Genomic DNA, 14,576 nt, shown 5'->3' with positions numbered 1-14,576 from the left:
CGCCCAGGTGTCTGCAGCCCTGCAAGACATCACTCCCCTCCCTGGCTCACCGGACACCCCCAACCCAGCCCTGGGCTTGAGGGGCAAAGCTCAGCAGCAAATCTCAGGCCCCAGCCTCAGTGGAGGGGGTGGGCCGGGGAGGGGGCCCTAGGAACCCCCGGGGAGGGGGCCTGGGACCTCCCTGGAGATCCAACCATCTCCAGAGAGCAAAGGGAGGGGCTGGTTCAGGAGGTTGCTCTTAGGACCCCAGACCCAGGCACCTCGCTTGAGGAAGGACACCATCAGGGCACCGCCCAGCACCTTGCTGGGGTGAGAAATTGGGGGTCCGGGCTTCCTGATCCCAGATGTGTGGTGGGGAGCACGTGGGGGGACCCCGGAAGACGGTAACGACAGATTGCATCAATCACGGCATCCTCCACACGGGACTGCAGCGTCCACATCGGAAACCCATGGGGCCGACATTTCTGCAGTGTCATTTTTTATCCTACTTTACCTTTGGCCCCTAGTACTCCCCCGCCCCCATGCTCACCACCTCCCTGCTCTGCACTCCGGACTGGGCAGCCCTCGGGGGGAAATAGGTGAGGGGCGGGGGGGGGGTGCCCAGCACAGAGGGAGGGGGTGGCACCTGCAGGCCTGGGCCGCCACTGCCCTCCTCCTTCACAGGACCCATCTCCAGCAGGCCCCTCCCCTGCCTCGGTCCCTGGGGCCTGGCCAAATGGTTCCCGCGGGGTGAAGGCTCTGCAGCTTCTCCAAGAGGTGCCCACAGACGGCCTTATATGGCCAGGAGGACTCACTGCCCAGGCGGAATCTGATCCCATGGGAAGGGCAGGGGTGCGGGGCTGTGCCCTGGGCCAGAGCAGGCCCACCACGGGGAGTGGCTCGAATGGCCGCAGCCTCCTGGGCCCACAGTCCCAAAAGGGAGCCACATGAGTCCGACCCCCTCGCCAACTTTGGGACATCTGGTTGGGGGCCCTGTGATGAACCATGGGGGCTTGCCGCCCCGGCAAGAGCCGTGAGATTCGAGGGCAGCCTGCCCCGCCCGGCACCACCCAAACCGCACCAGGTATGGCCCTCTCCCTGCCCTTGGGGCTTAAGGCCAGCAGCCCCTGCTCTGCCCTTGACCAGCCAGGCCACTGGCCCTCAGCAAGTGGCCTCCTCCTCCCGGGCCGCCCCGGCCCGGCATCAGCGGCCCCCCGCCACCCAGAGCAGCACCGGGGTCCCCGCGCCGCACCCGGGCCCCCGCTGGGACTCAACCTCCCTGCCTTGACTCCGCTCCCCAGCCCTCCTCCTCTCCCTCCACCACCCCTACCTCTCTCTCTTCTGACTCTCTCCTCTGGGCTTCTCATTCTCTGGCTACCCTCTCTCCGTCTCTGTCCGTCTGTCTCCCTGCCTCTGTCCGTCTGTCTGGGTCTCTCGGTGTCTCTGTCTCTCTTCCTGCCATCTGCTGCCCTAGATCTGCTGAGCTCCGCTACTCTGGGCAGCCCGAGGGCACCCCTCCCCCGTGTCTCCTGGGGCCTTTGGAGAAGGATTTGCAGCAGCAGTGGTGGCAGAGCCACTGCCTGCCTGCCAGGCCTGTCTGCCCACCTGGGAAGCTCTGGCCGCAGGGTCCCGGTGGCCCTTGCGGGCCGGGCTGGGGAGGACACAGCTCTCCTGGGCTCCTGAGCTGCCACACGGCCCAGGGACACGGCAAGTGGAGGTGGAGTCTACCTCGTCCAGGGGGCACCACGGTCCACTGCCTGCACGTCAGGGCTGCGGCCTGGGGAGGCCCCAGGCCACGGGCAGAGGGGCACAAGGGCCCACATGGCACTGGGTGTAGCCACTCCTCAGACCAGCGTGGGAGGGCAGGGACTCTTGTCACCCGGCTGGTCAGGTGAGCAGAGGAGGCGGGGTGGGCCCAGACCACCCTCTGTGCCTCCCCTGAGCCAAAGGCCCGAGGACAGCGTGGCGGCCCCTGGCCCTTGCCACGTGCGCGCACCTTGCCGGCAGGCTCTCGGGGAAACTGAGGCTCGGGTGGTGCTGTGGCCCAGGAAGGGTGAGGCAACAGGGTGAGGGGTCGACAGCTGTCTGTCTGTCCAGGATGTGCTCCAAGGGGATACAGTGGAAGGGCAAGGGCTGCCAGGCCAGCGGGGCTGGGTTGGGGCAGGAGGCCTGGGGCAGCACCTGCCCTGTCCGTCCTCTGTGGTCCAGATTGGCACGTCCCCCGGGCTGGCAAGAGCCCGCGACATCTCCCCCAGCGCCGAGCGGGAGGGGGTGAGGTGGGGCCCCAGGGAGCCCTGGCCTGGACGCTGCCCGGGGGTTGAGAACCACCCACTCTGGGGCCCCCAGCTGTGACAAGGGGTCCCTCCTCTCTCCGTCACCTCAGGTGGCTTTTCAGAGGCAAACTGCCCTGTTGTGCCTCTGCTGGAGACTCTCCAGTGCCCCCTCCGCCCCTGCAGCTTCCAGGGCGTCCAGCTGCCCCTCGCCCCCTTGTTGCCCCCAGCGTTCCAGCCTCACTGGCCTCCTTACAAAGTCTAAGTGCCCCCTCGCATCACAGGACCTTTGCACGAGCCACACCTTCCACCAGGAATCTTCTCCCACCCAGCTCTGGGCCACCCTACAGAGCCCAGCTCCGGGGGTACATTCTTCCTTCCTTCATTCAACGACTATTTAATATTTTTATTTATTTCATTTCATTATCTTATTATTTACCTTATGTCCCGAGCCCCGTGCCGAGCAGGTGCTGGGCAGTTGTGGCTGGATGCTGGGACACCTGTGCCCCGTCGCCTTCACATTGGCTGGAGGCCCCGGGTGGGGGAGGGCAGGCCGACGGGGAGAGGGCTCAGCACCCAGGCCCCTGCTTCTCTCGTGCGGCCTGAGAGCCACAGCGCAGAGTAAAAGCATCAGACGGTAACAAGTGCGGGCCAGGATGAAGGGAGTCGGGTCCCCTACGCTGCCGGCGGGGACGCAGACGGAGCACCTGCGGACCTAGTGTGGTGCTTCCTGAGAGGAAACACAGCGTCCCTGCGGGTCCACACCCCCACTTCTGGGGGTGCATCCGCACCGATCCCGTGCACGAACGTCTGTGGCGGCACTTTCCATAGCAGCCAAAAGGCGGAAGCAGCCCAGGTGCCCATCAGTGGGTGAGCGGGAGTGAGGTGGTCCACACCCGCCGCAACTCCGAGCCTGGCAGGCGGACTCTTTGAAGAAGCCGCTGGAACCAGGAGCCGGCAGTTTGGGGTGCGCCTGGGCCATGAGGCTCGGCTGAGGGGGCAGAGCGCAGCGGAGGCGGGAGTGGGTGACGGCAGGTGGAGACGGCGGAGGCAGGGCTGCCGCTGGGTGCCGGCCGCTCCCACCACACAGCCAGCTGGTCCCGTGCTTCCCGTGAGCGCCGGGGAGGCGCAGGCCCGTGTTTAGGGCTGCGGGGAGCCCAAGACACTCAACCCTAAACGGGAGACTGACTCACCCTGTCTGCCCTGAGAGTCCACGGGGCCCTGGGTCACACGCGGCTCAGCCTGCAGGCTCGTGCCTCAGGGCCTGACCGCGAAACCCGCCAAGTACTGGGGTTCCCCCAGGGCCACCAGTGCTTCAGATGCAAGTGACACCCAACCACCTCCGTCTCCTGTCACCCCAATTTCATAAAAGGAGGACTTGAGAGTATGGAAAGGTGGGGCCGCAGAGGGACCACCGGTTGGGCCCCCATCCCGACCGCCCAGGGCTCCGTTCTGGCTGGCGGGGAAGAGGCGGTGGGCCAGCTGAGGCGGTCCCCTCCAGGACCCCCGCTGGGGCCTCCCCTGCCCATGTGGAGAGGTAGGGACGGCGGGCGGGCTCAGCTCCAGGCCTCTGTTTGCCTCAAGTTTCAACATTTACAAAACATTGGTCCTCGGCTCCTCTGGGGAGACGTTGCCTAGAGGAATGTAAACACGTGAGACTTGGAAGGCTCGTGAGCAGGGCAGTGGTAGGGTCTCCGGAGAGCCCAGTCTCCTTCTCAGAGGGGCCCTGGGGGGGTCTGTGGCTGGGTTTCCCCGCGGGGGTGGTAGTGAGGGAGGTGAAGCCTGGGCGTTGAGAGTCCTCCCCTCCCTCGGAGCCCGGTCTCCTGTTGCCTCCGTGCTCCGTCCGGGGCTTGCTGCGTGATCTCAGGTCAGAGGCGCAAGGGCCCGAGCCGATGGGGCTGATCCTGTTCGCCTGCCTGTCTTTGGCCCCAGTCCCTCAGCGCCACCATGTCTCTGTATCACACACCCAGTGGGGCTTTAGGGAGCTGCCGTTTCTGGTGCCCTTGCGCTGGCGCTGGGCGGGCGCCTGATCTGATGCTCACAAAAGCCCATTTTACAGACAGGAGACCGGGGGTCAGAGGGGCTATGTGGACGCTGCCTGTCACCAGCGCTGTGACCCTGAGGCACTGTGCGACCCAGCCCGCTGGTCAGGGGTCAGGAGGCTGCCGGGTTGGTCAGTCCTGACCTTATCTGCAAGGTGCTCAGTCCCCGTCCCGAGGGCTTGCTCCTGGCTGGACATGTGCCCACATGCTCTGTAGCAACAGCTGACCCCAGGCATCCTCAGCAAGGCCCCAGCCCCGGGAAGCCAAGTGGGGCAGAGCCTGCCAGGAGGCTGTCTGGGCCCTGCAGGAGGCTGGCACAGGCTGCCTTCAGGGCCTCCTGTATCTCCACCGGAATGCACCGAGCCCCCATCCCCTGCCCGCCCAGGGGGAGGAATGTGGCTGAGGTTACGGGGAGCAGGGAGCCTTGCGGGGGGGGTTGGTAAGAGGCCTCCCTCCGCCTTCTGGAATCCCAGGCCTGGCACCAGGTCCCCGCCTGCCTCTCCCTGCCCCCACTGCAGAGCGAGCCCCTGGTCTTCCTCTTCGCAGGCTGCAGGGGCTCTGGGGTGACCAGTGTGAAGGGGTGGCACCTCCCAGGGCTGGTCCCTGCGTGACAGCGTCCCTTCCTCAGAGAGGCCTTCCCTGACCACCCGACCTACGGCCCCCTCAGACGGGCCGTTGCCCTTCGGAGCCCTGCACCACGCCCCGCTGGCATCCTGGGCCGGACGCCTCCCTGCAGGGCCTCCTGGGCACCGTGGGGTGTTGAGCGGCATCCCTGGTCTCCACCCACGAGTGGCCAGTGGCACCCTCCCCTCCCCCAGGTGGGACAGTCAGCCAGACAGTCAGTATGTCCGGGGGGAGCCGTCCCTGGATGAGACCCACTGCCCCAGACCTTCCCGAGATGAGGCGCTTACTGTCGTCTCCCCCAGGCCAGGAGCTCCCTGAGGACGGGGATCGCCCGTCCTGCCCGGGGGCCAGGACAGCCACCTGCGCGAGGTCACAGCAGGTGGGGGGCGGCACCTCCTGGCTGGGCCCTGCTGGATATCCCGGGGCCTCAGAGTCCCAGAGCGCCTGTGGAGCTGGGCGGGGAGCGGAGAAGCTGCCCAGAGCCCAGAGGAGCTGTGGGGCCGGGCTGTGCCAGACAAGCCCGGGCCGGGCCCGCTCATGCGGGGCAGGAATCTGGATTCCGTCACTCTCCACCTGGGCTTTCCAGGCCCAGCAAACCTCTGTCCCTGGGCGTGTTTCTGCAGCGGCTGACACGCTCGGCTGCCTGGTGCTCAGAGGCTGGGCTGGGCCCCACACGCACCCCTGTCCACCCGGGCCCCCTGCTGGGCGTCCCCGGGGCAGAGCAGGGAGGTGAAGGGCCTCCAAACTGCCGCCTCTGAGTGCACTGTGCCTGAAAGCCCATCATTAACCCTCCGTAGGGCTCAGCTTGGGGCGGGGGGGGGTCACGTGGGGGTCCTCTCCGCCGGCACAAGGGCCCGCCCTGGCTGCGCTGTGTCCCACCCCTCCACCCCCAGAGCCCAAGGCTGGGTTCAAGCCCTGCCCTGCCTCCTGGCTCCGTGACTCTGGGGGAGCCACTTCCTCTCCCTTGGCCTCAGTTTCCTGCGCTGTACGTGCTGCCGGTTCCTCCCAGGGCAGGAAGAGCCGGTCCAAGGTCACCTCCCAGACAGACAGACAGATAGACCGCAGTACCCGTTTCCACTGAAGAGAACAGCAGCAAAGGGGTGGGAGGAAGAGTGGTCTTTCCCTCCCTAGGTCTGTGCCCGCCCGCAGGTGTACAAGGCCCCCAGCTGCCGGGTCCTGTTGAACCCTCACCTCCACCCATGGGGGAAGGGAGAACAGTTTCGACCTTCTGATGGGGAAACTGAGGCTCAGAAAGGAGAGGGGGGACTTCCCTGGCGGTCCAGTGGTTAAGACTTCACCTTCCAATGCAAGGGGTGCAGGTTCGATCTCTGGTCAGGGAGCTAAGATCCCACATGTCTCACGGCCAAAAAACCAAACCATAAAACAGAAGCAATATTGTAACAAATTCAATAAATACTTTAAAAATGGTCCACATCAAAAAATCTTTAAAAAAAAAAAGAAAGGAGAGGGGCCGGGGCCGGGGAGTCGGCACTAGAAAACAGGCCTGCCCGGTTCCCAGGTCTTTGCCTTAATTACTGTGCTGCCCCTTCAGGATGGCGGGGCCTGGGACAGAGGTCAGCCTGGAGCCAGACCCGGGGGGTAAAGGTGGGCCTTGCCGCCTGCTCTCTGCAGCCTTCTTGCTTTGAACCTGAAACTCCACTGGTTTGGCTGGAACATCTTGGCCTGTGGCCCGCAGCATGTCCACTAGGATGAGCCAGCTGGACGCTGTGTGCGTGCCTGGGGCGGAAGCGCCTCCTTTCCTGTCCTTGGCTCAGTCCTTGTAGCCTGGCCCCACCAGAGGGATGGGGCCAGAAGATGGACGTTCTTGGGTGTCTCTGACCTCAGAGTCCTCTCCGCTGGGTGTCAGCCGGGGTCCGAGTGCCCGGCCCAGCCCCCCACTCCGCCTCCAGAGTGCCTGCGCCTGTAACTGGGGAAGGGGCCCGCGAGGGCCTCCGAGGAGCCACCCAGACCTGCCCCAATGCCAGCGCAGTCAGTCAGCAGCGCACCCTGCCTGCCTGGGTGAACACGGATGTAAAAACCCAGGGGGTGGGAGCTTAGGGTTTGTGTTCCTTACCACGTGTAGCTTATATCTCAATGAAAAAACATCATATGGTAAAATAAATAAAATAAAATGACAAAATAAAGTAAAATAGAAGAGAACGTGACGCCGGCCAGACACTCTCAGGCGCCCCCGGCTCTGACAGCCTGTGAGTAACGACGCCCAGGGCCCCACAGCCCAGGTCACCGAGGCTGGACCCACGTGCTGGGGCTGCACGCCGGCTGTGACCTCCCTTGAGCCTCACGGAGACTGCGGAGGGCCGGCGTCTGCCTATCTCCCTGAGACCAGAGGATGGTCTGGAATCACGGCTGGGGGCGGTGGCACCAGGACCTGCTCGGTGGGAGCCTGCACGCCCCTCGGCCCCTGGGAGCCCCTCTGAGAGAGGAACTCTGTCGTGAGCTGGGCCTTCTCCCGAGAGAGCAGGGCAGGCAGGAAGGGCCAGTGGCCGCAGCTCCTGGCCGGCTCTGCACAGGGAGAAGCCTGTCCCTTGGCCCTGAGCTGCAGCTCACCCTGGCCCGCGCCCAGGCCCGGAAGGAGGGTTTCCTGGTTTAGGGGCTGGTTCCCTTCCACACACAATACATTTCGGGCTGACCCGGCCCCACCCGGCCCAGAAGCAGCCACTCTGGGAGGAGGAGGGAGGCGCCCCAGGAAGGCTGAGAGCCTCGCTTACCTGTCTGTGAGGTGGGCCCCCAGGACGGTGCTGGGGAGTGGGCAGCGGATGCCGCACACAGACACCATCCAACACCACTGGCCGCTGTCACCCAGCTGGGCAGCCTGAATGAGGATCCGTGTGAGACTGGGGTGGTGATAGTGCAGCTTCTGGAGTCGTCAGCCCAGGGTTCAAGTCTATAGCGGTGGGACCTGGGGTCTCAGCATAATAGTGATGGTGATCGCAGGGATGACGAAGGTGGCAGTGATGTTGATCGTGACGATGGGGATGCTGAGGGCCTCCTGAACGCCACGTCCACTCTGAGCACTGCATATGTGTTACCCCTCCCGGGTGGTGCTCTTACAGCTGTCCCTACTTTAGAGCCAGGAGGAGGAGGAGACAGCTAAGTGACCTGTCATACAGCTACGAGGCAGAGGGAGGGTGCAAAGTCAGCCTGCCATCCTGATGGCATACTGGAAGTCAGGGTGATCTTAGAGCACTTGGGGGTGCAGGGGGCAGGAACAGGTGTATGCTCTGTAGACCTGGAAGTGCTCAGGGATCCTGATGGGGACCATCCTGCTGAAGAGCTGCCGCTCTGAGCCCCTGGGAGCTGCCCCGGGAGCTGCAAAAAGGGCTCAGGACAGTGTCTTCAAGTGCCAGGTCCTCCCGTCCCCAATCCCTTCATCCCACCCAGCCTCTGGTCCTTTTCCAACCTGGAGACCCCACAGGAAGCTCAGTAAAGAAGTCACCCCTTGGGCAAGGGGCGAGGGGCCAGGGGCCTGAGGGAGGTGGCCAGCCCCCTTCAGCTGGCAGGAAAGTGGGCAGAGAGTGGACAGGTGAGCCTCTGCCCTTGGGCCCCTCGCAGGGCTGCCTGCAGGGCCAGGTGCAGCTCTTGGGCGCCCCGTAGTGGCTGCTGGGGAGAGTACAAGTGGGATGTGGGGACACCTCTCCCCAGGTTCCTGACCTCTGGCAGCCTCCAGCCTGAGCAGCTGCCCCCCGCCACTTCAGATGCCAGGAGGCCCTGCTGATGGAAGGCCCACGTAGGCTCCCTTCAGGGACCACTGGCTCCTCTGTCTGTGGGACCTGAGACTTCAGACAGCAGGGTTTCTTAAAGGCGGGGGGGGGGGGGGGCTCATCCAGATTTCACAGGCCCGAGGGTGGGGTCACAGGGCTTCCTTTTGAAGATCTTGGCCTTGGGATCCCACCTCGGGGAAAATGAGACTGTGATGTCTTGTGTGTATGCCCATGTGTGTGCATGCGTGCGTGACCTATAGTCTTAAATGTTTTTTTTTTTTTGGATTGTGATAAAATACATTATAACATAGAACTTACCACCTTGATCATTTTTAAGTGCGCAGTTCAGTGGTATTAAACACATACATAATGTTGTGCAGCCGTCACCACCATCCATCTCCAGAACTTTCTCATCTTGTAAAATGGAACTCTATACCCATTAGACACTAATACCCCATTCCCATCTTCCAGCCCCTGGCACCCACCATTCTACTCTCCATCTAAAGTTGACTCCTCTAGGTACCTTGTATAAGTGGAATTACACAGTATTTGTCTTTTTATGACTGGCTTATTTTAATTCGCAGAACATCTCCAAGGTTCGTCTGTACACGTGTCACAATTTCCTTCCTTTTTAAGGATGAATAATATTCCACTGTATGCATAGCCCACATTTTGCTTATCTGTTCATCCACCCATAGACACTTGGGTTACTTCCACCTCTTGGCTATTGTGAATAATGCTGCTGTGAACATGGGTGTGCAAATATCTCTTCAAGACACTGTTTTCCGTTCTTTTGGGTAAACGACCCAGAAGTGGAATTGCTGGATCACATGGTAGTTCTATTTTTAAGTTTTTGAGGAACCACCATACTGTTTCCCACAGCAGCTGTACTATTTTACATTCCTACCAACAATGCACAAGGGTTCCAATTTCTCTATATCCTTGTCAACATTTTTATTTTTATAATATTTATTTTTTATATTATATTTTATAGTGGGTTTGAGTGGTGTCTCGTTGTAGTTTTGACTGGCATTTCCCTGATTAGTGGATGCTGCACTTGTTTAAATGTTCCTATTGGCCATTTGTATATCTTCTCTGGTGAAATGTCTTTCGGAGTCCTTTGCCCATTTTTGAATAAGGTTTTTGTTGTTGTTGTTGTTGATTAGTTTTAGGAGTTCTCTCTACATTCTGAATATTATTCCCTTATCAGATGTATGATTTGCAAATATTTTCTCCCATTCTTTGGGTTGCCTTTTTACTCTGTTGATGGTGTCTTTTAAAGAAAATTTTATTTAAAAAAATTTGGGGGGGCCACGCCACGAGGCACGTGGGATCTTAGTTCCCCAAACTTGCACCCCCTGCATTGGAAGTGCAGAGTGTTAACCACTGGACCGCCAGTTAAGTCCTGATGGTGTCTCTTTTTCTTATTTATTTATTTATTTATTTTTGGCCGCATTGGGTCTTTGTTGCTGCGCACAGGCTTTTCTCTAGCTGCGGCGAACGGGGTCTACACTTCGTTGTGGTGCGCGGGCTTTTCACTGCGGTGGCTTCTCTTGTTGAGGAGCGTGGGCTCTAGGCACACGGGCTTCAGTAGTTGCGGCTCACGGGCTTAGCTGCTCTGTGGCACGTGGGAATCTTCCTGGACCAGGGCTCGAACCCGTGTCCCCTGCATTGGCAGGCAGATTCTTTTTTTCTTTTTTGTTTTTAACTTTGAGTTTTATTTATTTATTTATTTATTTATGGCTGTGTTGGGTCTTCATTTCTGTGCGAGGGCGTTCTCCAGTCATGGCAAGTGGGGGCCACTCTTCATCGCGGTGTGCGGGCCTCTCACCATCGCGGCCTCTCCTGCTGCGGAGCACAGGCTCCAGAGGCGCAGGCTCAGCAATTGTGGCTCACGGGCCCAGTTGCTCCGCGGCATGTGGGATCCCCCCAGACCAGGGCTTGACCCCGTGTCCCCTGCATTGGCAGGCAGGCTCTCAACCACTGCACCACCAGGGAAGCCCCGGCAGGCAGATTCTTAACCACTGAGCCACCAGGGAAGTCCCCCAATGGTGTCTTTTTGCTGCACAAATTTAATTTTTCATGAAGTCCAATTTTTTTTGGTTGTTGTTGCTGCTGCCTGTGCCTTTGGTCTCATATGTAAGAAATCATTGCCAAACCCAATGTCATGAAGGTTGTGTCCTATGTTTTCTTCTAAGAGTTTTATAGTTTCACGTTTTGTGTCTATGTACTTGATCCATTTTGAGTTAATTTTTGCAACTGGTGTGAGGTAAGGGTCCAGCTTCATTCTTTTGCATGTGCAGACCCAGTTTTCCCAGCGCACTTGTTGAAAAGACAGTCCTTTCCTTCTTAAACGGTTCTCATCAAAAATCATTTGACCATATGTGTGCATGTGTGAGGGTTTATTTCTGGGCTCTCTACTCTGATGGATAGGACTCTCGCAGACCTCGCTCTGCCTCTCTCCTTTCTGGTGCTCCGGGGCTCTAGCTGTCTCCGTCTCCTGCCTCTCAGCTACAGAGACAATCTCTTGATGACCAGGCCTAGCTGGGCTGACCCACACACTGACAGGCAGGCCAGCTGTGCAGACCCCCAACTGAGACAGGCTGGCACCTGGGACCCTTTGCTGCAAGGCTTGCACCTGGACAGATGTCTCCTTGAGCTACAATACATTGTACAAAATAACTGTATGGGATGAAAAATAGCAGCATACATGCACAGCGGAGGCAAATTATGGACAGAAAGATACAAAAAGACGAAAATCCCAGCTGCCACTTTTAAAGAGCTGGGAGCAAAAACAGGGTACAGGAAGCAAAAGCAGGGTCCTGCGCATGCGCCCTGCACACCCCACCACCAGAGGGGCGGGCAGACCACCTAAGCCACCCCTCTGGCCCGAGCCCTGGACCTGCCCCTATCCTCACCCCATATAAGGAACCAGCTCGACTCCCCTGGGGAGCTAGCAAGGGAACCCGTTACTTGTTTCCGCTCCCCCCTGCTGCAGCAGCAGCCCCGATAAAGCCTTGCCTGAATTTGTCTGGCTTTTTATCAATTTCTATTGATTAGGGAAGACCAAGAACCCTGGTCGGTATCACAACCACAAACATAAACACGTCATGTCTGTGCACGTGCTGGGGGTCCTGGAAAAAGCACACACCTCTCAGGGTTGGCATGAACGTGGAGTGTGACCTTCCTACAGGGCGCTGGCCTCGGTGACCTCACTCCTGATGCCCAGCTGCTGGCGCCCAGTGGAAGCAACAGCAGACACACTGCCCGCACGAACACTGGTTTCCGGGTACGAGGGAACTGGTGGCCTCAGCCCTCCACCAGGCCCAGATGTTAAACCCTCCCAGAGCCGCACAGAAGTTGGCAGTGACTCAAATGGGGCACCGTGTGGCCAAGCTGATGGGGAGCATTTGCACGTCACCACAGGGTGAGCAGACACAGCCCTGGGAAGTGAGCTGGGAGCCCACACTGGGAGGATGGGGAGAGCGTGCCAAGCAAAGGGGCATTTGGACTTCGGAGACTCCACGGCCAGGCTCAGCCCGGGCAGCAGGCGGAGGCCAAGGGCGCAGGGTCTGGAGTCCACCCCCGAGGGGCCTTCCCTCTCCTCCGCGAGAGGAAGCCCAGGGGGAGGCTTTAGTTGAGTCTGCAGGGCACGCTCCCAGGAACGCAGGGCGGGGGACCCCGGGAAGTCAGCTCTGCAGCTGATTTTTCATCCCATACAGTTATTTTGTACAGTGTATTGTAGCTCAAGGAGACATCTGTCCAGGTGCAAGCCTTGCAGCAAAGGGTCCCAGGTGCCAGCCTGTCTCAGTTGGGGGTCTGCACAGCTGGCCTGCCTGTCAGTGTGTGGGTCAGCCCAGCTAGGCCTGGTCATCAAGAGTTTTTCTATTTCCTTCCTTAACGGACCCTTGGCACCAGGAGAGACTGCTCCGTGGAGGATGGAGCGGGCGTGATGTGGGAGGAGGGGTCCTGGGCAGGGGCCGGATGGTGCAGGGCGAGGGAAGGGCTGGGGGGGGTTTCGACCTGGTTCTGCCACGAGGCTTGGCCGAGCTCCTTCCCTGCTCAGGCACTGGTTTCCCGAGGGTCTGTCTTCCACATCCTGGGAGGGCGCCCCCCACCCCAGCCCTGCCGCTCCTCCCTCAAGACCCCAGGGGCTCTCTCCACTCTTCGCTCTTAGAACCAACAGCGGCCCTCCTGCGTCCACGTTCGTGATGCCGGGCTTGTCTCCGGGGTAAGCGCTCCGGTCCGCAGCTCTCACGTGCTGACGAGCGCGGCCCGTTCCAGGGCCCCCGCCGTCGCCCCCCGGGTCCGCAGGTCCTGACTGAGCGGCCGTGGGCACCGGGCGGTCCCGGCGGCGGGAAGCGCCCGCCCTGGGCGCAGCCCACCGCTGCGGGGACCCGCCCGCGGGCGCCCTCGCGAGTCCGCGCCGGCCACCCGCCCAGCACTGCGACTCGCTCTCGAGGCTCGGCCGCAGCCACCCTGCGCCGGCCGAACGTCCGGAGGCTCTCACCCGCCGGAAGCAGAAGTGCGTCAGAGTGGCCGGCCTTGCTCTCTGCGTAGAGTCGCGGCGGCGTGTGGGACCCGGAAGTACTCGCCGAGGCCCCGCCCCGCCCGCTAATAGCACTGCCGGGGGAGAAGGCCCTTCCTTTCTGCGCTCGCGCTCGTTGTGGTGGCGCCAGGTAGCTCTCGCGGCCGCGATCGGGGTCGGGGCCGGGGCCCGGGCTGGGTGGTGGCGCGGGGGCCTGGGTCGGTGCGGGGCGGGGACGGACTCGGGCGTGCGGGGGTCGGGGCCTGGGCGGGGGGGGGGCGGCCCGGGACCCGGGGCCCGGGGTCGGTGCGGGGCGGGGACGGACCCGAGCGCGCGGACACGGCCCGTCCTTACGGCGCTGCGGGGGGCTCCGCAGACGCTCCCTCAACATGCAGAACGACGCCGGCGAGTTCGTGGACCTGTACGTGCCGCGGAAATGGTAAGCATCTTCCGCCCCGTTCTTGCATCCCCCCGCCGCCGCCACCGGCCGCCGAGCCCTCTCCCTGCCCCTCGCCCGCCGAGCCCCGTCCCCGCTCACTGCGCTCCCCCCGTAGCTCTGCCAGCAACCGCATCATAGGCGCCAAGGACCACGCGTCCATCCAGATGAACGTGGCCGAGGTGAGCCGGGCGGCGGGACAGCTTGTCCCCTGGGGAGGGGGCGAGGTCTGGGCGGGCCTCACGTCGATTCCCAAAGCCCAGGTTTAGACCCGAAGGCGTTTGGGTGCACCTCTTTGTGACCCCCATTCTCGATCCATAGGTTGACAAGGTGACAGGCAGGTTCAACGGCCAGTTTAAAACCTACGCCATCTGCGGGGCCATTCGCAGGATGGTGAGTGTTCCCTGGCCTTGCTCAGCGGGTCTTTGAGCCGGAGTGGCATCTCCCTCCCTGTTCCCAACCTGAGCAGGTTTGTTGGCAGGATAGACTGGAGCCTGGTGCACTGGACTGTGCTGGCTGCCAGCCTGTTCCTGGGGGTGGAAAAGGGTGCTCGGGGGCCCAAGAAAGGGCCCACCCTGAGAAAACAGGCAGGTGACGACCTCGGAGCTTCCCAGGTATCACAGCTCCCTCAGGTCCCAGGGGTCTGACCCCTGCACCATCAGGGGTCTGCCTGATGCTAGCGTGTCTCCCCTTGTTCGGTTGGGACGGCAGCGTGGCTGGACCTCTGGCCAGCAGGGCGCCTGGTCCCAACGTGCGTTCTCCCCTAGGGCGAGTCAGATGACTCCATTCTCCGACTGGCCAAGGCTGACGGCATTGTCTCAAAGTAAGAGGACTGGGGTCTGGGCACAGAGGCCCAGGATGTCTTTGGAGACCAGGTTTTAAAGTTCTTCCTTTTGTTCCAGGAACTTCTGACTGGAGAGGATCCTGGATGTGGAACGTGTGTCCTAAATAAAGAGTGAAAACCTATCTGTTGTT

The 14,576-nt window shown here is 61.3% G+C and overlaps 1 protein-coding gene across 3 annotated transcripts; it reads left to right on the top strand.

The window, feature by feature from the left end:
- Positions 1–969: 969 nt before the first annotated feature.
- RPS21 (ribosomal protein S21) lies at positions 970–14,567 on the top strand (the record flags this gene model as incomplete). Of its 3 annotated transcripts, none has more annotated exons than XM_082359826.1 (6): positions 970–1,063; positions 13,198–13,316; positions 13,542–13,604; positions 13,923–13,994; positions 14,369–14,424; positions 14,504–14,567. In XM_082359826.1, the coding sequence occupies exons 1-6, from the start codon at positions 985–987 to the stop codon at positions 14,511–14,513; spliced, it is 399 nt and encodes a 132-aa protein (XP_082215952.1). In that variant the 5' UTR covers positions 970–984. The 3 variants fall into 3 exon arrangements, with proteins under 3 accessions (XP_082215952.1, XP_082215951.1, XP_082215950.1); XM_082359824.1 differs by lacking the exon at positions 970–1,063 and adding an exon at positions 13,720–13,783 and having other exon boundaries at positions 13,222–13,316; XM_082359825.1 differs by lacking the exons at positions 970–1,063; positions 14,504–14,567 and adding an exon at positions 13,720–13,783 and having other exon boundaries at positions 13,218–13,316; positions 14,369–14,428.
- Between the last annotated feature and the right edge of the window lie 9 nt (positions 14,568–14,576).

Source organism: Balaenoptera borealis, assembly GCF_965194805.1.
Source record: "Balaenoptera borealis genome assembly, chromosome: 16".
NCBI classification, from domain to species: domain Eukaryota; kingdom Metazoa; phylum Chordata; class Mammalia; order Artiodactyla; family Balaenopteridae; genus Balaenoptera; species Balaenoptera borealis.
Note: the sequence above shows the minus strand (reverse complement) of the source record. Positions and strands in the feature narration are given on the sequence as shown.